The sequence below is a fragment of the Cucurbita maxima genome, unplaced genomic scaffold, assembly GCF_002738345.1.
Source record: "Cucurbita maxima cultivar Rimu unplaced genomic scaffold, Cmax_1.0 Cma_Scf00026, whole genome shotgun sequence".
NCBI classification, from domain to species: Eukaryota; Viridiplantae; Streptophyta; class Magnoliopsida; order Cucurbitales; family Cucurbitaceae; genus Cucurbita; species Cucurbita maxima.
The window spans coordinates 1,562,276-1,584,031 of record NW_019272042.1 but is presented as its reverse complement, the minus strand read 5'-3'; the positions used below and the strand labels follow the sequence as shown (position 1 = coordinate 1,584,031).

The 21,756-nt window shown below is 37.5% G+C and overlaps 4 protein-coding genes across 6 annotated transcripts in view; 3 read left to right on the top strand and 1 right to left on the bottom strand.

Moving 5' to 3' along the window:
- Window positions 1–106: 106 nt before the first annotated feature.
- On the top strand, window positions 107–4,809 carry LOC111499155 (NADH dehydrogenase [ubiquinone] 1 alpha subcomplex subunit 8-B-like). The gene is made up of 3 exons (XM_023150658.1): window positions 107–239; window positions 440–645; window positions 4,485–4,809. Exons 2-3 carry the CDS (start codon window positions 458–460, stop codon window positions 4,615–4,617), a joined length of 321 nt encoding a protein of 106 aa, XP_023006426.1. The 5' UTR covers window positions 107–239; window positions 440–457; the 3' UTR covers window positions 4,618–4,809.
- Window positions 4,810–6,140: 1,331 nt separating this feature from the next.
- LOC111499153 (sugar transporter ERD6-like 16) lies at window positions 6,141–14,468 on the top strand. Its single transcript, XM_023150653.1, has 19 exons — window positions 6,141–6,423; window positions 7,414–7,476; window positions 7,549–7,638; window positions 8,753–8,812; window positions 8,915–8,980; window positions 9,053–9,118; window positions 9,196–9,271; window positions 10,553–10,617; window positions 10,739–10,831; window positions 10,917–10,997; window positions 11,077–11,161; window positions 11,245–11,291; window positions 11,364–11,426; window positions 11,525–11,584; window positions 12,521–12,574; window positions 12,764–12,823; window positions 13,795–13,909; window positions 14,011–14,184; window positions 14,224–14,468. Exons 1-18 carry the CDS (start codon window positions 6,232–6,234, stop codon window positions 14,151–14,153), a joined length of 1,479 nt encoding a protein of 492 aa, XP_023006421.1. The 5' UTR covers window positions 6,141–6,231; the 3' UTR covers window positions 14,154–14,184; window positions 14,224–14,468.
- Window positions 14,469–14,936: 468 nt separating this feature from the next.
- Window positions 14,937–21,756, top strand: part of LOC111499061 — a 7,989-nt gene continuing 1,169 nt past the window's right edge. The window contains exons 1-2 of the mRNA XM_023150510.1: window positions 14,937–15,215; window positions 15,305–15,435. Coding sequence (XP_023006278.1) covers window positions 15,068–15,215; window positions 15,305–15,435 — 279 coding nt within the window. The 5' untranslated portion in view covers window positions 14,937–15,067. The remainder of the gene's footprint in view (window positions 15,216–15,304; window positions 15,436–21,756) is intronic.
- LOC111499060 (histidine-containing phosphotransfer protein 1-like) lies at window positions 17,705–20,276 on the bottom strand. Of its 3 annotated transcripts, none has more exons than XM_023150508.1 (7): window positions 19,905–20,276; window positions 19,752–19,818; window positions 19,230–19,360; window positions 19,057–19,125; window positions 18,635–18,706; window positions 18,243–18,315; window positions 17,705–18,062 (listed from the first exon to the last, which is right to left on the bottom strand). In XM_023150508.1, exons 2-7 carry the CDS (start codon window positions 19,809–19,811, stop codon window positions 18,003–18,005), a joined length of 465 nt encoding a protein of 154 aa, XP_023006276.1. In that variant the 5' UTR covers window positions 19,812–19,818; window positions 19,905–20,276; the 3' UTR covers window positions 17,705–18,002. The 3 variants fall into 3 exon arrangements, with proteins under 3 accessions (XP_023006276.1, XP_023006277.1, XP_023006274.1); XM_023150509.1 differs by having other exon boundaries at window positions 19,916–20,276; XM_023150506.1 differs by having other exon boundaries at window positions 19,944–20,271.

The following is a 21,756-nucleotide window of genomic DNA, read 5'->3' as shown; positions in this document are numbered from 1 at the left end:
TAAAAATAGAGAAATTATTGAAATTGAATAAAAAAAACGAAATAATTTTGTAACTGAACATATGTGAAAGACATAAATGCCCTCTGATCAGAGTCAAATTACAACTTTGTCTTCCTGTCGTTCCCGTGTAAGTTAGCATTTCTAACCCTAATACTCTGCTATCTCCTTACTCGGTCTGATCTGCATTTCTCTCAGATTCTCACTCTTAGTTTACGGAACCCGACTCAGTGGATTGAAAGGTTTGAAAATTTCAAATTCAGAAACGATCTTTTTTTTCTTCTGTTTCTTTAGAATTTTTTTTGTTGGAACGAGGATCAATTCGTTTGTTTGATCAGGAGTCAGTTTACTTTATGCCATGATTTGTATGCAAATTTTTGTTCGCGATGATACCACGCTAAATTATTTCTATTATGTTGTTTTTGTTATTTTTTGGAATTAGGAATTGATCGAATTAGAGATGGCGAGCGCAGTAGATGCTGCAGGAGATCCAATTCCTACATCGGCGGTGCTAATGTCCTCGTCAAAGCACATTGCGAACATGTGTCGATCGGAGAATGTGGCATACCTCCAGTGCAAAAGGAAGGATCCGAACCCGGAGAAATGCCTCGACAAAGGCCAACAAGTCACTCGCTGCGTCCTCTCTCTGTAAGCGAATATCATTTTGTTATTTTCTTAGCCGTAGTATGGATTCGCCATTCTTGATCGGGTCTGGTTTCCATGGTTGCTTGCTGTCCTTTGGATTGCTCCTGAAAATTGCTTTAGTTATCATATGATCGTCTTCTGATCTGCGAGCAAATATGGGATTAAGAAATGCGTTGCTTCAGTAATCATACGATCGTCTTCTGTTCCGCTGGCAAATAGTGGACCAGGAAACTCGAAAGAAAATATTGGGTATTTCGTAGGGTTGACATAAGATATTAGTACAGGTAGTGATAAAATCTTAGGATGATAATCTTGTATCTTACTAAATTGATAGTGTGCATGGTCAACGTATGAGGTCACCCATGGATATCTCAGCCCCATGGTCACCATGCACGGTGGAAATAATACACTGTGGAGGTCTTCCACCTTTACAAATCTCGGTGGAAATAATGGATTTGGCGGTGGAGTTAGGCTGCAGAGTGGATCATCTTCCCATAAATTACCTTTGTTTTTCACTCGGTGGTAACCATCGCTCCTTCTCTTTTTGGGAACTGTTAGTTGACAAGTTCAAAGCAAAGATTGCCTAGTGGAAAAGCTCCTTGCTTTCAGGGGATGCCTACCCTTGATACATTTTGTGCATAATGGGCTGCCACTGTATTATTAATTTTTTATCTCCTCAAAGCTCTGCTGGGTAATATTGAGAGTGGGCCAGAGATTGTTTTTTGGAGTGATGGTGATTACAAGGCCGGTAGCCATTTGGTTAGGTGGAAGATCACCTCTCTCCCCCTTTGCAACGGTGGTTTGGGGATAGGGTCTCTTAGAAACAAAATTCTTGCTCATCTCTCCTAATGGCTATGGAGATTCTCAACAAAGACAAAGGCCTATAGAGGAAAGTGGTATAGGAGATGGAGATTGAAATAGGAGGCAGGGAAGGCTTCCCCGTCCCCGCCCCACCTTGCCCCACGGTCATCTCTACTCTTATATTGTTCTAGATACTAATGATTTAGATATTGTTGATAACAACAAGTGGTTGGTCCATTCTTTGAGTGATTTTTCTTGTAAATCCTTCTTTCGTTGCTTATTGGACCCTTCTCCCGTTAGTGAGTATGTCTTTTGTACTCTTCGGAGGAAAATATTCTAAAGAAGGTTTTGTTATATTTTACACGAACGAGCTAACACTCTGGATTGACTTTCAAGGAGGTTTTACTCTTTAGTTGGCTTGTTTTGTTGCATTCTCTACCAGAAGGCGGTGGATAACCTGGATCATATTCTTTAGAGATATGAGATTGTGAGATCCATTTGGAGTTGCTTCTTCCAAACTTTGGTTTCATGCTTGCATGTCATAGGGATACTAATGATAGGATCGGGGAGTTCCTCCTTCATCTGCCTTTTCGTGAAAATGGTCGGTTTTTATGGCTTGTCAGAGTATGTTCTATTTTGTGAGATATTTGGGGGGAGAAATAATAGAGGGTTTAGAGGTATGTAGACGGATCCTTCAGATGATTGATCCCTCGTGAGTCTTCATGTTTCTCTTTAGGCTCTGATTTCGAAGATCTTTTGTATTATTCTATAGCTTTTATCTTGCACAAATGGAGCCCTTTCTTTTCGAGGTATTTCTTTTTATATGTCCTTGTATTCTTTCATTCACTCTCAATAAAAGTTGTTTCATACAAAAAAAAAAAAGTTCATATTTTACGATGAAAGATTATCTAAATTTCGAGATGATTGTATAATTGCTGTTTATGATGTTAATTCAAGGATACACCGATGGAAATCTTGTGGCCTAGTAATAGGTGGCCCGAATAGATTAAGCTAACTTCTATCTAAAGAATTAGCTTGTTTAATCAAGATCAACTTCTATCTAAAGAATTAGCTTGTTTAATCAAGATCATTTCGTGGACCACGAGAGGATTACAAGCCTTTCTTCTTAATGCATGCCAAAATTTGCCACAAGATTTAGAAGAAAATGTTAATTTCCTTTGGGGTAAGAATGTAGTTTGGCTACTAGCTCCCCTTTTTTATGGGTTTTGAATTCTAATGATGGCTTGGGTTCGATGAATTGAGTTATAAGATTATGGCCATTCTTGACTGTTTTTTTCGTTCTTTGGAAAAAAAAGTGGTGGCCAGCATTCCGGGTTTTCATCTCTTTAATGGCATTTGACTTGTTTTCCTTGTATGACAAAAGAGCGATGAATGTCACAACTCACCTATCTTTGATAAGGGAGTCTGATTATAGGACTGGGATGATGGATATGCATATTTGGAGCTCTAACCCTCATGGTGGCTTCTCCTGTGGCCCCTTTTTATGTTGTTAATTGGACCCCTCCCCTGCTAGATATTTTGTGTGCTCGACTCTCTAGAAGATCAAGATTTCAAAGAAAGTTAATTTTTTTATTTGATAGGTTATCTTTGATTGAGTTATCTCTTCTTGAGAAAGTGGCCTTCGTTTATTGACCTGTTTTGTTGTGTCCTCTGTCAGAAGGTGGAGGAAGACCTTGATAATATTTTTTTAGAGATGTGACTTCGTGCATTTGATGTAGAGTTATCTTTTGGAGGCGTTCGAATTTCAGTTAGACCACCATAGAGACCCAAATGAGATTATTGAGGAGTTTCTTCTCCATCTATCTTGTAGGAAGAGAGGTGATATTAGCTGAATTACAAAAAAAAAGATAATCTTCAACTGAACCAACTGAGCCATGGATGTTGTGATTCATTAAATGGTTACATATTTGAATACTAATAGTTTATAGTAATCATAGGATCTTCGACCAGTAGTATGATGACGAGGTTTGGTGAGGTTTTGGAATGCGATCTTCAAAATTTCTCGGGCTTGTTTTTTTGTATGTCCTTGTAATTCTTTCATTTTTCTCTATGAAAGTTAGGTTTCTTAGATTAAAAAAAATCTGGGTCGTCGTTTTGATAGTCCATGTTTTTGTTTCCAATGTTTTTCTTCCTCGACAAATTGAACTGCAGCATGGATTATGGGCATTATATTGATTTTGATATCTATGATGTAGTACACCCACTATTATTTTTAATTGGATAACAAGAAATATAAATGATGTACACAACAAGGGTGGAGAGTCGACCCCAGAGTCAAGGGGGCAGTCTATTGTAAACTAAGATTATTGGTACGATGAGCTGTAAATCCCTAAACTGATCTATAATGTACAGAAAATTCAATGAATGAAATTTCAGTATAAATACCAGATTTTTTTTTTTAATTTTTTTTCCTTTTCTGTTTGAGTCCCAGATATATTGAATTGCAAATTATTGTTTCAATAACCATCGCACTTCAGATTTGTGACTGCTACTGAATAGTTATCAACAATGCGTTTGATAGTTTATTAAAAAAAAAAAAGGAACAGTATGCATTTTTCTTTAGTTGGTCGATATTTTGTAATCTTTGACTCTGACTGATCTTTACTTGCTCGTCTTTTGCAATTTCGTCATCTTTTTTAACACTTTTTTTTGTCACTTTTTAGCTGGATATTTTGTGAGTGAGACATCTTTTCATTACATCTTTTGTTTGTATTCTCTCACTTGCCGCACCAATCTTATCAATTTCAAATTGACAGCCTTACTGTTGAAATAATTCACCTAGATACAGAAAGATCACGTTTTGGGATGTGAGATTTAATGTCTTCCTGTGGAGTTTGGTAACTCTGTTATTTTTTGTAATATAATCTTGGATAAATTATGTTGGATGGAGCCCTTTTATGTAGTTTTCGGGTCTCCTTTTTTTGAATGCGTGTATATTCTTTTATATTGTTCAACGAAAACTCGGTTTCGTAATAAAATTATAAAACATTGAACCTAGAGGCTGCTTCTCCTCCTTGCAGGCTTAAAGATCTTCATCAAAGGTGCACGAAAGATATGGATGCTTATGTCGGTTGCATGTACTACAATACGAATGAGTTCGATTTATGTCGCAAAGAGCAGGAAGCATTTGAGAAAGCATGTCCCTTGGAATGATTTCCTTCATATATGTAAACTGATTCCAATAAATTATTCTTGTTTGCAAATAAGCAAGTACTGTTGTTATTGCCTACCTTCTCTTAGTTAACCTTGTTTTCTTCATAACAATGCACTATTTGTGTATGTCTCGGATTGCGAACCGGATACATTCTTGCAAACAGAAGATGAACCAATCTTTTTGGCAGCCCCTTTTGGATTGTTGTCATGAACTCATCTCTATACCTCGGTATCTCGTGATTTTCTTCATCACGATTGTTATTGTGAAACGAAAAATCGATGTAGGCATACGTGTTCGGTTGATGTAGATAGCTTGTATTTGATTCGACCATGGGTTGAATGCTGATTTGTGGGCTTCTATTTCTTGAAATTTTGTTATTATCAGCTCGACTTGTTTCGGTTGGATTGAGTCTCTTTCTTTGAGATCTGTTTTTTCTGTACGTATTTATATATATTCTTTCGTATTTCTTCGGTCCAAATGTGCTTATGCTGTTTTTTCTCTACGTATATGTATATTCTTTCATATTTCTTCATCCAAATGTGTTTGTTGTATAATTTTTGAATGAGAAAAAAAAAAAAAAAATTACTTGATTTTCTTACGTTCAGATGATCCAAGCTGGCTTTGTTACCACAATAATGAACTAATTCAGAAACTCTAAGAAGCAATGCGCAGCTTGCATCAAACAGGCATTGGATGGGGGAAGAAAGAGAGCAAGTAACATTGTCAATTTACTTTCTACTTTTGTAAGAACGCTACATTTGATTTTTATGCTTTTCTATGTAGAGATAAACATATTACATAATATCAACACAAATGTTCAAACCCCATATAGAAATTGATTGAATTGGACTTTCCATCAGGTTATAATTGGAATTGCAATGGTATGGATTTGATGAATTAAGACACGTTTAAACAAGTCCACCGTTAGCAGATATTGTCCGTTTTGGCCTAGTACGTATTGTTGTTAGCCCCATAATTTTAAATCTACAAAAGAGAGGTTTCTACACAGATCTCACAATCCGCCCTTCTTTGAGGGCTCGGTGTCTTTGCTGGTACACCATCCAATGCTGACTCTAATACTATTTGAAATAGTCCAAATCCCCGTTAAAATATTGTCCGTTTTGACTCGTTACGCATAATTGAAATTACATATTACCAAAATATTACTCATCTCTTTAAATAATCTGTGAAAAATTAAAATTTTGGTCCGTCGAAATGAATTAATGTACATAGATATTTAGAATTTTTAAATAAAAAAAATTCCTTTTCCAAACATTTATTATTAATAGACTCATAACTCATAGGAAGATGAGTAGAAAAAGACACTCAATCATTGCATGTTTTCTCTGCAGTTGCAGTGAATGTCTGTCCTATTTCAAGACCAAAGCGGCAGCTGTAATAATCTCCACGTCAGTGACAGCTTTGCCCATTTGCAAATCCAGATCTGTCCTCATTGGAAATGGCTGATTTTACACATTTGGACAAATATCTTCTAAATATATATTGCCACTTCCACCAGTTTCTATTTAAGCTTCAATTTGCTAGCTACCTCTCTTCATTAATCTCTGCTAACTGTCCTGTGTTCTTGTTCTTAGCTCTGTCGAGAGGCTGCCATGGCCATTGGGGAGCACAAGGATGTCGAAAATGGTGAAATCAATGGCCTAAAGGCCTTGGAAAAGCCTCTTCTTATCAATTCTTCTGAATGTGAAGGTGCTCAAAGAGCCATGAAAAGAGAGCCCTCCTTATGGATGGTCTTGCTTTGCACATTGGTTGCTGTTTATGGTTCCTTTGAATTCGGATCGTGTGTAAGTTCTATTTGTATGAATGTTGTCGTTGTAAGATTAGAGCATGTTCGAGAGCGATATAGTTAGTATCACGACTTTTGTTCATTTTCAAAATCATCATTGATTATTTGAAAAGTCGTGTTTTGAAGGGTAAAAATCAAAATTTGTAACCGTTAAGCCCACTGCTAGTAGATATTGTCCTCTTTGAACTTTTCTCTTTTGAGCTTCCTCTCAAGATTTTTAAAATGTGTCTGCTAGGGAGAGGTTTTCACACTCTTAAGAAGAATGTTTAGTTTCCCTCTTCAATCGACATGGGATCTCACAATCCACCCTATTTTAGAGCCCAGCGTTCTCGCTGACATTCGTTCCTCTCTCCAAACGATGTGGGATTTCACAATCCATCCCCTTTCAGGACCGAGTGTCCTCGCTGACACCCGTTCCTCTCTCCAAACGATGTGGGATTTCATAATTCATCCTCTTTCGGGGCCGGGCGTTCTCGCTGACACTTGTTCCTTTCTCCAAACTATGTGGGATCTCACAATCCATCGGTTTCAGGGCCGAGCGTCCTCGCTGATACTCGTTCCTCGTTCCAAACAATGTGGGATCTCACAATCCATCCCCTTTCAAGGCCAATCGTCCTCGTTGACACCCGTTCCTCTCTCCAAACGACGTGGGATTTCATAATCCATCATGGGGCCGAGCGTCCTCGCTGACACTTGTTCTTCTCTCCAAACGATGTGGGATCTCACAATCCATCTCCTTGAAATCGAGCGTCCATTACCCTCTCCAATTGGCGTGGAATCTCACAAAATAGCTCTCGAACATGTCTTCGTTAAATTTGAACTTATAGCGACAAATTTAAGAATTTGGTTTTTGTTTTTTGGCGTTCTTGGGGAGCTCCTGAGTTTATGGGTGAATCTTCCTTTTGTTTTTGAATCAGATAAGGAAATATGAAAAAAGGGAAACAAAAATGGAACAAGGTTTGTTCAATTTGTGTTGTACTTTTTGCAGGTGGGCTATTCAGCACCAACTCAATCTGTGATCAGGGAAGAACTTCATCTCTCTCTTCCTCAGGTTTATTTCTCTCCTCACAAAAAGTGTCTCAGATTGGCAAGCGACTTCTAACTTTTTGAGTTTTAATGACAGTATTCCATGTTTGGATCAATATTAACAATTGGAGCAATGGTCGGTGCTGTAACGAGCGGTCCGATTGCAGACTTCATCGGTCGAAAAGGGGTAAATTAGTCAGATGTTGTGTTTTTTTTTACCTCGTTAACTATGAGATCTTACATCGGTTGGAGAGGGGAACAAAGCATTCCTTATAAGAGTGTGAAATCTCTTCCTAGTAGACGTGTTTCAAAACTGTGAGGTTGACGACGATACGTAACGGACCAAAATAGACAATATCTATTCGCGGTGGGCTTGGGCTGTTATAAATGGTATCATAGCCAGACACTAAGCGGTGTGCCAGCGAGAATGTTGGGCCCCAAGATCCCATATCAATTGGAGAGAGGAACGAAACACTCCTTATAGGGGTGTGGAAACCTCTCCCTAGAAAACGTGTTTTAAAACCGTGAGACTGACAACAATACGTAACGGGTCAAAGCGGACAATATCTGCTTGCGGTGGGCTTGGACTGTTATAAATGATATCAGAACTAGACACCGGACAATGTGTTAGCGAGGACGTTGAACCCCCAAGGAGGGTGGATTATTAGATCCCACATCAGTTAGAGAGAGGAACAAAACATTCCTTATAAGGGTGTGGAAACCTCTCCCTAGCACATGTGTTTTAAAATCGTGAGGCTGACAATAATATGTAACAAACCAAAAGGACAATATCTGCTAGCGGTGGGTTTGAGCTGTTACAAATAGTATTAGAGCCAGACACTGGAGCTGTGTCAGCGAGGATGGTGGGCCCCCAAGAAGGGTGAATTGTTAGATCCCACATTAGTTGGAGATAGAAACAAAACATTTCTTACAAAGGTATGAAAATCTCTCCCTAGTAAACGCGTTTTAAAACCGTGAGCTAGACGACAATACGTAACGAGCAAAAGCGTATAATATCCGCTAGCAGTGGGCTTGGGCTGTTACAAATGATATCAGAGCCAGACACCGGACAGTGTGCCAGAGAGAACGCTGAACCCCCAAGGAGGGTGGATTGTGAGATCCCACATTAGTTGGAGAGGGAAACGAAGCATTCCTTACAAAGGTGTGGAAACCTCTCCTTAGCAGACGTGTTTTAAAACATGAGACCGACAACGATACGTAACGATCCAAAACGGACAATATCTGCTACGATGGACTTGGGTTATTACATAACTATATAATGATCCGTTTGATATGTGCAGGCTATGAGAGTTTCAGCTATATTCTGCATTACGGGTTGGCTAGCGGTTTACTTATCGACGGTACGAGCTTTATGCAACGTTTATAGAACACGTGATCTTTGACTAAGAATAAGCAATATTACCTTACTGACATTGCTTGCTTTGTCTGTGATTCTATCAAAGGGAGCTTTATCCCTATACTTCGGAAGAGTGCTGACTGGTTATGGGATTGGAGTTTTCTCTTATGTGGTAAAAGTTTGCATAGCTTTCTTCTTTCCTCTTGTATGAGTTCTTTCATGTTTTAACTCCAAACAACAACAGGTTCCTGTATTCATAGCAGAAATAGCCCCAAAGAATCTACGTGGAGGCCTCACAACACTCAATCAGGTGAAGAGTATGAAAAAAATAGACTCTTTTTTTAAATGACAAAGAGATTCTCATTTGCTTCTTTATTTATGGTGCAGCTTATGATTGTTACAGGCTCATCCATTGCCTTCTTGTTAGGAACAGTGATATCATGGAGAACTCTCGCTTTAACTGGTACGGTAATAGAAATTGTCCGCTTTGACCTGTTATGTATCGCTATCAATCTCATGATTTTAAAACGCGTCGGCTAAGGAGAGGTTTCCACACCCCTATAAGAAATGTTTCGTTCTCCTCTCCAACCGATGTGTGATCTCACAATCCATCCCTCTTAGGAGCCTAGCATCCTCATTGGCACACAGTTCAGTAACTAGCTCTGATACCATTTGTAACAGCCCAAGCCCATCGCTAGCAGATATTGTCCGCTTTAGCTTGTTACGTATATCAGCCTCACGATTTTAAAACGCATCTGCTAGGGAGAGGTTTTCACACCCTTATAAGAAATGTTTCGTTCACTTATCCAACCGATGTAAGATCTCACAATCCATCCCTCTTAGGAGCCTAGCATTCTCATTGACACACCGTTCAGTAACTAGCTCTGATACCATTTGTAACAGCCCAAGCCCATCGCTAGCAGATATTATCCGCTTTAGCTTGTTACGTATAGCCATCAGCCTCACGATTTTAAAACGCATCTGCTAGGGAGAGGTTTTCACACCCTTATAAGAAATGTTTTGTTCACTTATTCAACCGATGTAGGATCTCACAATCCACCCCTCTTAGGAGCCCAACATTCTCGCTGGCATACCGCCCGGTGACTGGCTCTACTACCATTTGTAATAGCCTAAGCCCACTGTTAGCAGATATTGTCCGTTTTGACCCGTTATGTATCACCGTCAACCTCACAATTTTAAAACGCGTTTGCTAGAGAGAGGTTTCCACACCCTTATAAAGAAATGTTTCATTTCCCTCTCCAACCGATGTGGGATCTCACAATCCATCAGTCTTAGGAGCCCAGTGTCCTCGCTGGCATACTATCCGGTGACTGGCTCTAATACTATTTGTAATAGCCCAAGCCCATCGTAAGCAGATATTGTCTGCTTTGACCTGTTACATATAACGAGAGGTTTCCACACCCTTATAAGAAATGCTTCGTTCTCCTATCCAATCGATGTGGGATCTCACAATCCACCCCTCTTATGAGTCAAGCGTTCTCGTTGGCACATTGCTCGGTGATTGGCTCTGTTATCTTTTATAACAGCCCAAGCCCACTGTTAGCAGATATTGCCCGCTTTGACTCGTTACATATCACCGTCAGTTTCACAATTTTAAAACGCGTCTACTAGGGAGAGATTTCCACAGTCTTATAAGAAATATTTTGTTTCCCTGTCCAACCAATGTGGGATCTCATACTCTAACCATTAAGCCTATTATTGAATGATTGACATTGATATGCAGGAATCATTCCATGTGTTTTTCTGATCGTTGGTCTATGGTTCGTTCCAGAGTCGCCTCGATGGCTCGTAATACACCATTCCTTTAATCCGACCCTTTTCACTTTGTGTTTTCCAAATCAAAAAACAAACGAACATAAAACTTAGCGCGTGTTTGGATTGACTTTCTAACGACTCAACTTCTTTACAGGCAAAGGTCGGTAACGAGAAAGGCTTCCAAGCTGCATTGCAGCGACTTCGTGGAAAAGACGTCGATATCTCCGACGAGGCAGCTGAAATCAAAGTAATTCTCCTAATCTTCGTTGTCGGGATCCCCGATGACATCGTCATTTTCTAAAAAAATAACGAACTCTTCGTTTTACGAACAGGATTACAATGAAACACTTCAAAGACTTCCAAAAGCCAGACTCCTAGAACTGTTCCAAAGCAAATATATTCGTCCTGTTATTGTAATGTTCTTCATTTTCTTTGTGAAACTTTCATCTTGAATTCGCTTTTCCATGCATAACTTTAATGATTATTGTTTAGATCGGTGTGGGGCTAATGATATTCCAACAATTTGGAGGCATCAATGGAATTGGTTTCTATGCAAGTGAAACCTTTGCATTAGCTGGTATGATATGAACAAGCATTGGCTTGTTCTTCATTTCTATTGCTTCTATATTTGCTTATCAATTCTTGTGATATGAACTGCAGGCCCCTCAGCAAGCAAAAGTGGTACCATTTCTTATGCTTGCCTTCAGGTACTTTGATAGCTGACACTTAGCTTACCATTTTCAGCTGTGATATTAAGTAAACGAGGTTGGTATTAACAGGTTCCGATAACGGTGATCGGAGCGATTCTTATGGATAAGTCGGGGCGTAAGCCGCTTATAATGGTATGAATCTCTTGCATCTTTCTCTTTGATATATGAACATTTGAAGGAAAGAAAGAGCTAAGTTTGATGTCCTTTTGATATGGTTTATGCGTTTGAAGGTGTCTGCTAGTGGGACGTTTTTAGGGTGCTTTTTAGCTGGAACTTCGTTCTTTCTCAAGGTATGTACTCAATCCATCGTTGTTAGAAAACTTGTCGTTTCATTTCGTTTTGTTTGTGTAATGGCTCAAGTTCACTCTGGATAGATATTGTCCTTTTTGGGTTTTCTGTTTCGGGCTTCCCCTCAAGGTTTTTAAAATGTGTTTACTAGGGAGAGGTTTCCACACCCTTATAAGGAATGCTTTGTTCCTATCTTCAACTGATGTGGGATCTCACAATAGATGAATTTTAAAAACTTTGAGGGAAAGCCTGAAGAAGACAATATTTGCTAGCGGTGGGCTTGAGCTGTTACAAATAGTATTAGAGTCAAACACCGGACAGTGTGTCAGCCCCAAGGGGGGTGGATTGTGAGATCCCACATTAGTTAGAGAGGGGAACGAAACATTTCTTATATGGGTGTGGAAACCTCTCCCTAGGAGACGCGTTTTAAAAACCTTGGGGGAAGTTCGATAGGACAATATCTGCTAGCGATAGGCTTGGACTGTTACAAATAATATCAGAGACAAGAAACCAAATGGTGTGAGATCCCACATCGGTTGTAGAGGGGAATGAAACATTCCTTATATGGGTGTGGAAACTTCTTCCTAGTAGACACGTTTTAAAAACCTTTAGGGGAATTTCGAAAGGAAAAGCCCAAAGTGTATAATATCTGCTAGTAGTGAGTTTGACCTATTACAAATAGTATCAAAGCCAGACACCGAGAGGTGTACCAGTGAGGACGCTGGGCCCTCAAGGGGGTGGATTGTGAGATTCTATATCGGTTGGAGAAGGGAACGGAGCATTCCTTATATGGGTGTGGAAACCTCTCACCAGTAGACGCATTCTAAAAACCTTGAGTGGAAGCTCAAAAGGGAAAACCCAATGAAGACAATATTTACTAGCGGTGGACTTGAGCTGTTATAGTTTCTACGTTGTTTGTAAATTCGTTTATGATGTAGGGGCATGGCTTGTTGCTCGCTTGGGTCCCGGTCCTTGCCATTTCCGGAGTCTTGGTAACTAAAATTTTATAAACACGAGTTTCTTTACTTTGTTATCTACTCCCTAAAATTGATATCGAAAATCGAGCTAAATTTTGAAAACTAAGAACTAAAAACGGAATCGTTATCAAACGAGATTGTGTTTGTTTTTCTTCACATTACTCCACATTGGCTAACTTACACTTCTTTCCCTTTCAAATTCAGACATACATAGCATCCTTCTCAATAGGAATGGGAGCTGTTCCATGGGTCATAATGTCTGAGGTAACTTATTCAATTTCCATCCACGTATCAATACATACAAAAGCACAAAATTACATCCCCTTAGTTTCATACAATTGCAAATTCACCCCTTCTTACCGACACACGACACCGAACTATCGGGGACGTATTTGCAATTATATCAAATTATAGGACCGTATTTGCAAAAAAGAAGGGAGGGTGACATGGTATCGATGTTCTTTCATCTTACCGTTAAACAAACTTTTCGAGTAAAAGTAAGATTTTTTTTTGAATTACGAGAGGATCATATGTGGTTGGCAGGTTTATGGTCTCGTAAAAGTTAGGGCTGTCACCATAAATAAACTAGCGTACCTAATATAGGTTTAGTTTCTTACCCCGATTCTCACAAACCTAATCGATGAAACAAACACTGTAAGAGTTTGCATTAACCGCTCGAGTATCTATAGAAGGGTTTAGGATTTTGGTTCATTATACTCATAGTTCGAAAAGTTTCTCGAACCTATAGATAATTTGAGTTTGCATTAATCGCTCAAATATCTATAGAAGGATTTAGGTTTCGGGTTCATTATACTCGAAGTTCGAAAAGTTTCTTAAACCTAAAGATAATTTGAGTTTGTATTAATCACTCGAGTATCTATAAAATGGTTTAGGGTTCGGGTTCGGGTTCATTATACTCGTAGAAGTTTCTCGAACCTAAAGACAATTTGAGTTTGCATTAATCGCTTGAGTATCTATAAAAGGGTTTAGGGTTAAGGTTCATTATACTCGTAGAAGTTTCTCGAACCTAAAGACAATTGAGTTTGCATTAATCGCTTGAGTATCTATAAAAGGGTTTAGGGTTAAGGTTCATTATACTCGTAGAAGTTTCTCGAACCTAAAGACAATTTGAGTTTGCATTAATCACTCGAATATCTATAAAAGGGTTAGAGTTTGGGTTCATTATACTCGTAGTTCGAACCGTTTCTCGAACCTAAAGGCAATTTTGATGACAGATCTTCCCAATTCATGTGAAAGGAGCTGCTGGGAGCTTGGTGGTTTTGGTGAATTGGTTAGGTGCTTGGGCTGTTTCCTATACCTTCAACTTCCTCATGAGTTGGAGTCCTTCAGGTAATTCCTTTCAAGTTGTTTAAATAAATAAATAAATAAATAAATAATGGATTTTATTGGTGTTTTAATATTATTAATATTTATTTATTTTATTTTTGTAGGGACATTTTATGTTTATTCAGTGTTCTCTTTGTTGACTGTTGTGTTTGTGGCCAAGTTAGTGCCAGAAACCAAAGGCAAGACATTAGAAGAAATCCAAGCCTGCATCAACCCAGCAAGAACAGGACTTGAAATTTTGAATTGAAACCCATTTATTTTGGGTTATATTTTATTTTATTTTATTTTATTTCTCTTCTTAGAATGAAATAATAATATTAAATATTTGAGATAGGCTCGTGAACGCCTTTTATATTTTATAAACGTCTCAAAACTACTCGAATGAGAAACCCGTTAGAATTTTAAATGAAAATTAGGACCTGAAATGATGTGACAGTGACCTGAAATAGTGTAGCGGTCTCAACGTTCATTCTAGATTGTAACTGTCACACTTGTCTGAATCTCAATTTTTGTTTAACATTCTAATGGGTTTTTTACTCCAAGAATAGTTTTGAAACGTTTACAAGTGTAAAGGACTTGTGTAACGATGGTTTTAATAAAGGACATCTAACGGTCGCTCGACCACCATAATGGAGTGTCCTCCCCCTTAGTTTTTGTCGTTCTTTTCTATCTGTCACACTAATTGAGTATAGCACAAGTGATCTAACGATGTGGCGATCCTTGTTCTTGCGTTGTTTACCGTACTCATACTGAAAATTATAATCAAAGATTTCTCGACATAATACCCTTAGGTTGATTTTCATCTTTCATTCTAAACTCATCTCCGTGAAAGTTATAACTTCAACTTTGACTCGATTAAATTAAATTAATAAAAAATATCATTTAATTTTAAAAAATAATTAAAAAAAATTCTTAATATAAATACAAATAAAATAGTACTAAAATAAAATTAAAATATTACGTAAATTTTAACGACAGCTGGCATAAGAGAAAATTGAATCGATAAATAGGACAGATATAAATAGCAAGGTGAAAGCACGGAGCTTCTCTTCTTTTTGCCTGATCTAACCATTTCAACTCCCTCGTGGGAATCTCTGTGCTCTGATAGATCACAGTCTCTGCTTCTTTGTTTCTCTCCACAAGATATAACCATCGGAAACAATGGCGTCGTCGACGGCTAGGATTACGTTTCGCGTTGTTATGGTGGTGATCCTCCTCCTCGTCGTGTTCTATGTCGGTCGTCCTCTGTACTGGAAGATTTCCGCAACTGTACATGATATTCGCCAGAACAAACAGACCGTCAAAGAAGGTGCGTTAATTGAATGATAAATTTGTATGTTTATGTTTGTCTGAGCTTTGAATGGAGTTTGAATTCTTCGTTATGGACATGCATTTCAGGTCTCTCTCAGATCGTTCTGGAAGCTCAGAAATCGGTGGGATGGTACCACGACGAATCGGACTCTGGCGTCCGTGAAGGAAATGATGGAAAGAATTCCGGATCGGGTGCTATTCGGAGGCTGCTTCATCAGGTTTTGTGAAAATCTCAGTTATTTGAATTGTGTAGTTCGGGATAATTGAATGGTTTCATATGCATTAGTAAAGTTCAATAAGCGGATCTGATTTTTTTTTTCTCGTAATAACGTAATAACGTGTTAATTAGCACCTACTGAGTTGATTTAGTTAAAGAAGGCTAAGAAAGGCTAAGAAAGGAAAAGAAATCGTAATGCTTCAACGCTCAGCCTTCAATGTTTCCATTATGCACTCTTAGTCACTCGGATATGTGGATAGTGATATTCGTACCTGAGACGTGGTGAACTACTGCTTACGAAAGACTCATTCTGACAAGAAATTAGATAGCGTTAGTTTTAATGAGCGAAGTTGGCTGATATTGTGAATGGGAATTTTTAGTTTAAGACTGAATATTTGTTAGAGGTGGAACTGTGTACATAAGTTGATAAGAACTAAAGATAGAAGTAGTCTTTTGTGATGTTTTGTTACTACTACGTGCAAATTCGGCATTCTGGTGCTGATGGAGCAATTTCAAACAAAATCAACTAATTGAAGTACAACGGAGGAGGCTTCAATAAGAAAATTGAAGAAAACGATGGATACCTTTGAACCTGTCTAGATAGAACTACAACTCGGTGGATCTGTAGTTAAGCATACAAACAAAGCCATAATGCCCTACTGTCTTGTAATCATGTTTCTTTGCTCTTTTTTTATTCATAAGCTCAAATGGGGAAACATCATAAATCTCACTTGGCAATAAGTTACTGTCCATGTGCAAATAATCTGTCCCATTTTTCTGACTTGTGGTAACTTCTAATTATAAAATTAGTAGTTACCTTTCCGCCAGGTCTTTGAATCAACTTATATACCTATCTCTTCTCGTCCTCGTAACCATGAGAAGGGAGATGAGAAAGGAATTTCTGCAGAATGTTTGAGCAAATACATATGGCAATCATGTCTACGAACATGACAGTCTATGTAGTGTTCTGTAGGAACGTACACACGAAATTAATTGTACTGAGTCTAGACTCTTTTCCCCAATCAAGTTAGAAAGAAACCTCTGACCCGAGACTTTATTCATCTTATGATCTTTCTTAGTTAATCAACCCTGTACCATGATAAAGGGTGACTAATATTTCAGAATTTGGATTTTGAATGAGCGAGCAAGCTATAATATCTTGGTTTCTAGGGGAATTGGAAACATTTTGACCATTTTTAGTAGTCTGAAGTCTGAATTGGTTGAGCTGAACAGATCTGAATCTTTGCATAGTATTGTTCCCCTCTAAGATGACTAAATTTCACGGATCTCCATGAAAGGACTGCCGCTAGACTATGATGGATTTCTAAATTCTTACTTGATATTAAACATTATAACATAATGTAATGGAAGGTCAATTTTCTCCATCCTACTTCATAAAACTTTCAAACCAGTGGAGATTTTAAACTATTTGCAGTTCCTGCAATCCGTCTTTCTTAATAATAACACAAAATAATCTTAAATGTGCTAACATACATCATGAACTCTCAACCAGATTGTTTGTCATGTTGTGGAAAACTTGGAACGAAGTTTTGCCTTGCTGAACAATATTGCTTGAGAAAAAATATTAAGAAGAAATATAGAATTTTGCAGCCTTGCTTGATGTTATAATCTGCTACTTCAAACATCACCTTCAATAAAATCTTTTCCATGCAACTGAAGATACATTTTGTTTTGTTTTACTCAAGTTTTTAGAACGTTTGTGCTAAATTAGGAGTAGGAGAAGCCAAGTGGAAGGGGGAAAATGAGTGGTTATCCGTTCATAGACTTGGTGTTTATTTTTAATCCAAATTCATTGATAATTCTCAAACTTCCACCTAAATCGTCAAGTATATCTGACGCCGAGGTGTCATATGGAAACTCTTTACAAGAATCCATTACAATGCTCAACCATCCAAGAATTTCACCTTCCTCCTTAAGGGGAAGGTTACACTCTTCAAGATTAAAATCCTTTTTTCAGATAAATTATCATAATCTTTCTCCAAAGAGGGGCAGGAAAAGTGCATCCTCTCGCTCTCTCAATGTATAAATCATTTTTCTTTTACCAGGGCTCATCGACTTGCTTAGGTTAGTCTCTGATCTAGTATTAATGTTCACTATTGGGATTACGTAGTTGAAAATTATGTATGTATCCGCACATTTGGTGTGACACCCCTGTAAAACCGGCCGTAGAAAACCTCTCCCAATTGTATAATCAATTTGGAAAAGGCACACTCGGACACCTGTGGTAGAGCTTTTACTTACCTTTAAAATCAACTTGAAAAAGAGAGTCCTCAAATATTTATAAAAAGCCAGGTCTTGTTGTTCACAATGTGGAACTCCATCGGAATCTTTAAATACAACCTTCTTTTAACATTGACGTCACACAGGAAAGTGGCATGGTTTAGAAAATACTTCCTCGCTCCTATCCAAAGAAAATACTTCCTCACGCGTTAAACTTTCATAGAGATCTCATCAAACAGAAGAACAATAATGTCAAGGACCCCAAGAAAATGGTAAAACGACACTCCCAACAACTGTGGCTCTAGGAAGTATTCTCTCGCATTTGACTTAGAATATCAATTCTGTTGTAGGGATCGACCCACCAGCAGCCACAATTTGTTGCTCCATCTGCAATAACAATTTAACGTATAAATCCTTCGAAATTATGAAGGATCTGCTAGTTTTTAAAACAATAGTCTATGTACTGTTTTGTCTGTTCTTGTACATTTTTTTTTTTCGTTTCTCTTAATTCTCAGTTTCTTACCCAAAATAAGAATAATAATAATAATAACAGTCTTATGTACTGACCCTGAATAGATTCTCAAGCTTGTTTTTCACGAGGCAGATCTCTTGCTTTAATTGTTGCAGACATCTTAGGCACCTGCACCCACAATTTTCATTGTTTTCACTATCGCACATATGTTGCAGGAGCTCACCTAGAAAAACTTTTGATTTTGTTTTTAGCAACTCTGGGACCAAAATAATTGTAAAAAAAAGTTTGATAATAATGAAAGTATTTCATGGTAAAACATTGAGGTTATAAATGTTAAAGAAAACCAAATTAGAAAGTAGATAAAAGCTCTAGTTCCAAGAATGAACTTCAAAAATTTAGGGACCTAGGTAAAATTCAAGAATCGAAACCCTACTTGAACCTAAGCATCATAACAACCCAGCTTAGCCTTAAGTAAATAAGAACTCACCCTTCAATGTTCTGTTCCTCACAGAAGCTGCGCATGGTAATACAGACATTTTTAACTCTCTGTGCACCTATGCTGTCAATCACAGAAGTTACAGAATTCTTCATTCAGTTGATTTTCGGTTCTAAAATTGATCATCTTTTTTAGATTACTATTTAGTTCTCTTTTAGAATTGGAACATAGATCTGAGAGAGAGCCCATCACGAGCTGTAAATGAAAACTTTATTCACCCTATGCTTTAAGTTAGGAAAACTGGCTGTTTGGGAGCTATTATGAAAAATAGCCTTCCTCTTTTTAGGAAAATTCTTACAAAATAAATCCATAAGACTATTTTTCAAAATAGCTCCCAAGCCCAAAAGCTCTTTAGCACAAGGATATAAGGAAAAGCAGGTACTAAAGAGGCTTCCTTGAAGTGTTATGCCTACCTAGAACTGCTTCCTTTAAGCTGATGAACATGGCCATCAATCTTTTGAAAGTCCACGTCAGGTTGAGCTCTGAAAAAAGGTAAGGGAAAGAAAAAAGAAAACCCCATAAAAATTCCGGGAAAACTCATTCAAAACAAAGAAACTCATAGATTATAAGCCTCGAGAAGCCTCACAATGCTGCGGTGAGATCATTGAGTAGCCTCTCGGAATCCTCGAAGAACAGAGACACCACTTCAGCAATGAAATCTGGGTTGCCCTCATCTTGCAGTTTTTGCAGCTCTATAAACTGACTGTCCAAGAAATCCTAGCCCTCCCCAACAAGGACAAAACACCAGAAAACCAAATTCAAGAATCACTTTGAGACCACAAAACAAGAAATGTATAAGAACTGGACACAGTTAACTTCCTCTTGGTTGAGTTATACTCATAGGAAACTCTTTTGTAACTACAACCTTTCCACGATGGTTAACAACTCGAATGCTTTCTTATAGTTGTTCTTGGGGAGGTGGTTCTCTCTACCCTGACCCTTAGGCCATCATCTTTTCTTTTGATTAATATCATATCGTTTCTCATCTAACAACGAGACGACAAAACAAGAAATCCCACTCTCCCCAACATAGAAAAAAACACCAAAAAACCAAACAACAAAAGCAAAACCCATCTCTGATTTGATCTTTGTTTTTGTTCATTCATACCTCCAAGAATAGCGACTTCGTGTACTCGACCCATTGTCTCTGCATCAATCCCACCTCCATGCTTGCACTACACGCAAGAAGTAAAAAAAGAAACTCTGTTATTAAAACTGCAACCCAACAAAGCACCTACCTTAAATTGCACAGATCCTTTCCAATAATTGCACCAGACAAAGGGTTGGAATGCCAGAAAACCTTCAAAATTATTGGTGAGAGATGGTTCTTAATGATCGTAGTAGTAGCAGCAATTCAAAGCTTTTCCCTTATTTTTAGGTGTTTTTTGTTGTCCCCAACTTCCACAATTTGCTCTCTCTTTCTCTCTTGGCCTTTGTGTCATTTATTCATTTATGAACCTCAACTCTGAAAGGAGCCCTTTACCATTTGATCTCCTTTTTAGTGTTTGCTTTACCTGTGCTATACATCGTCTTCGCTGTACTGATTTATAATATTCCCTTTTGCTAGTCTTTCTTTTTCTCCTGAGAAACTATTGATTGTCGTTTATTGCTGAAGTTAAGCTTGATGATGATGTATAAGAAAAGATTTCAGGGTTCTCTTTCAATGAATTTGGATAGTGAGTGTCTTAATGGAACTTTTAGTAAGGCAAAGTTGGTCGTGCGCTACATCTATTGGTCCTTGAACTTTTTCCTTATTCTATTTTGGTCCCCTTGGTCCTTCAACTTTTAACCACTTCTTTTTTCAATCTAATCCTTTTACCTCTCAAATTTAGTATCAACTCTATGGGTCTGTTTGTTTCTTCTCATAAGACATTTAATATTCTCATTTTTTCAGAATTTCACTTTTTAAAACTCTTAATATTATTATCTATGGAACTTAAAAACTCAATTTTACTGGTGAGATTTTTATATCGAGATGATGTATGGTAAAAATAGAAACTAATTAAGTAATATTAATTACTATAAATGACACATTTGGAGTGGAGGAACTCAAACCTCAGACTTATATATCTTAGCTAATTGGTTTATGCTTGAATTAGTTTTTATATATTATAATAATATAGCTTTCTCGGAATGAAATTAATAATTGAAGCTGGAGTTATTGTGAAGCAAGAAGGAATCTGGGTTGAAATCGTACAGCTGTTGTTTGATTTGTTTTAGTGGGGTTTGATTAAGCAAAGAAGGGACAGAAAGTGGGACCAAAATGATGCCATTGAAAACCCCTTTTTGCTTTGTGAGGTATTATAACCAAAGAAGAAAAAAGAATGGTGCCTTAGCGTTTTGGTCGGCTGCCATTTGTTTGTTTGAGATCCTCATCTTTTTTTTCCATCCCCAAATTTTATATATACATCTTTGGGATAATGAGAACGAGATGACTCATGAGACTCCTTACTCCCCTCCTCTCTTCTTTCTTATTACTTTTTCTCTCTTTATTTATTTTTATTTTAAAAAAAGAAAAAGAATTCACGTCATGATGGGTTGGAACCATATTCTCAACGTTAATAGTAAGAAGGAAAATATTCTATTTGGCTTGGATTTGACCCATCTTAAAATGCCCCCTTCTTTTACTACCTTCTTTTGTTCATACAATTAACACCCCTATGTTTGTCGTATGTGAAATAAACAAATGGATGTTTATTATTTATATTTGCCACGTAGTCAGTAATAACTCAACTAGTTTAAACATTCAAATGTTGTTTGAATCTTCATTTCTATATATTCAGAAAATAAAATTCTTTCTCCAGAAATTTGGAAACAAGTTTTTACATTTTATACTGTTATAGGTCATTGCCATATGTCATCCTTAGCTACTGTAGTACTTGAAAGTCATAGTTCTAATAGTTCTAATATCTAAGGCAATGAACTAAATACCTACTCCAGGCTAAGCAACTAGGAAGAAATATAAAGAACGAGAGTTGTTGAAACTAGCACATTGGAAGATTAATCGACCAAAATAACCATGAGCAGCTACAATATTATAAGTTTCTTCTTCTTGACTAAATCTTTACTTTCATTAGCATATTCATTTTTTTTTTTTTTTTTTTTTTGGTTTT

Excerpts from the sequence above, each read along its gene's own strand:
- LOC111499060 (XM_023150508.1), bottom strand. The coding sequence starts at position 19,811 with ATGGAGGTGGGATTGATGCAGAGACAATGGGTCGAGTACACGAAGTCG. Across the intron at positions 19,361-19,751 it reads CGAAGTCGCTATTCTTGGAG|GATTTCTTGGACAGTCAGTT; the intron begins GTATGAATGAAC and ends GGGGAGGGCTAG. Across the intron at positions 18,063-18,242 it reads AGCTTGAGAATCTATTCAGG|ATGGAGCAACAAATTGTGGC; the intron begins GTCAGTACATAA and ends TTGTTATTGCAG.
- LOC111499155 (XM_023150658.1), top strand. The coding sequence starts at position 458 with ATGGCGAGCGCAGTAGATGCTGCAGGAGATCCAATTCCTACATCGGCG. Across the intron at positions 646-4,484 it reads ACTCGCTGCGTCCTCTCTCT|GCTTAAAGATCTTCATCAAA; the intron begins GTAAGCGAATAT and ends TCCTCCTTGCAG.
- LOC111499153 (XM_023150653.1), top strand. The coding sequence starts at position 6,232 with ATGGCCATTGGGGAGCACAAGGATGTCGAAAATGGTGAAATCAATGGC. Across the intron at positions 10,618-10,738 it reads CAGAGTCGCCTCGATGGCTC|GCAAAGGTCGGTAACGAGAA; the intron begins GTAATACACCAT and ends ACTTCTTTACAG. Across the intron at positions 13,910-14,010 it reads CATGAGTTGGAGTCCTTCAG|GGACATTTTATGTTTATTCA; the intron begins GTAATTCCTTTC and ends TTATTTTTGTAG.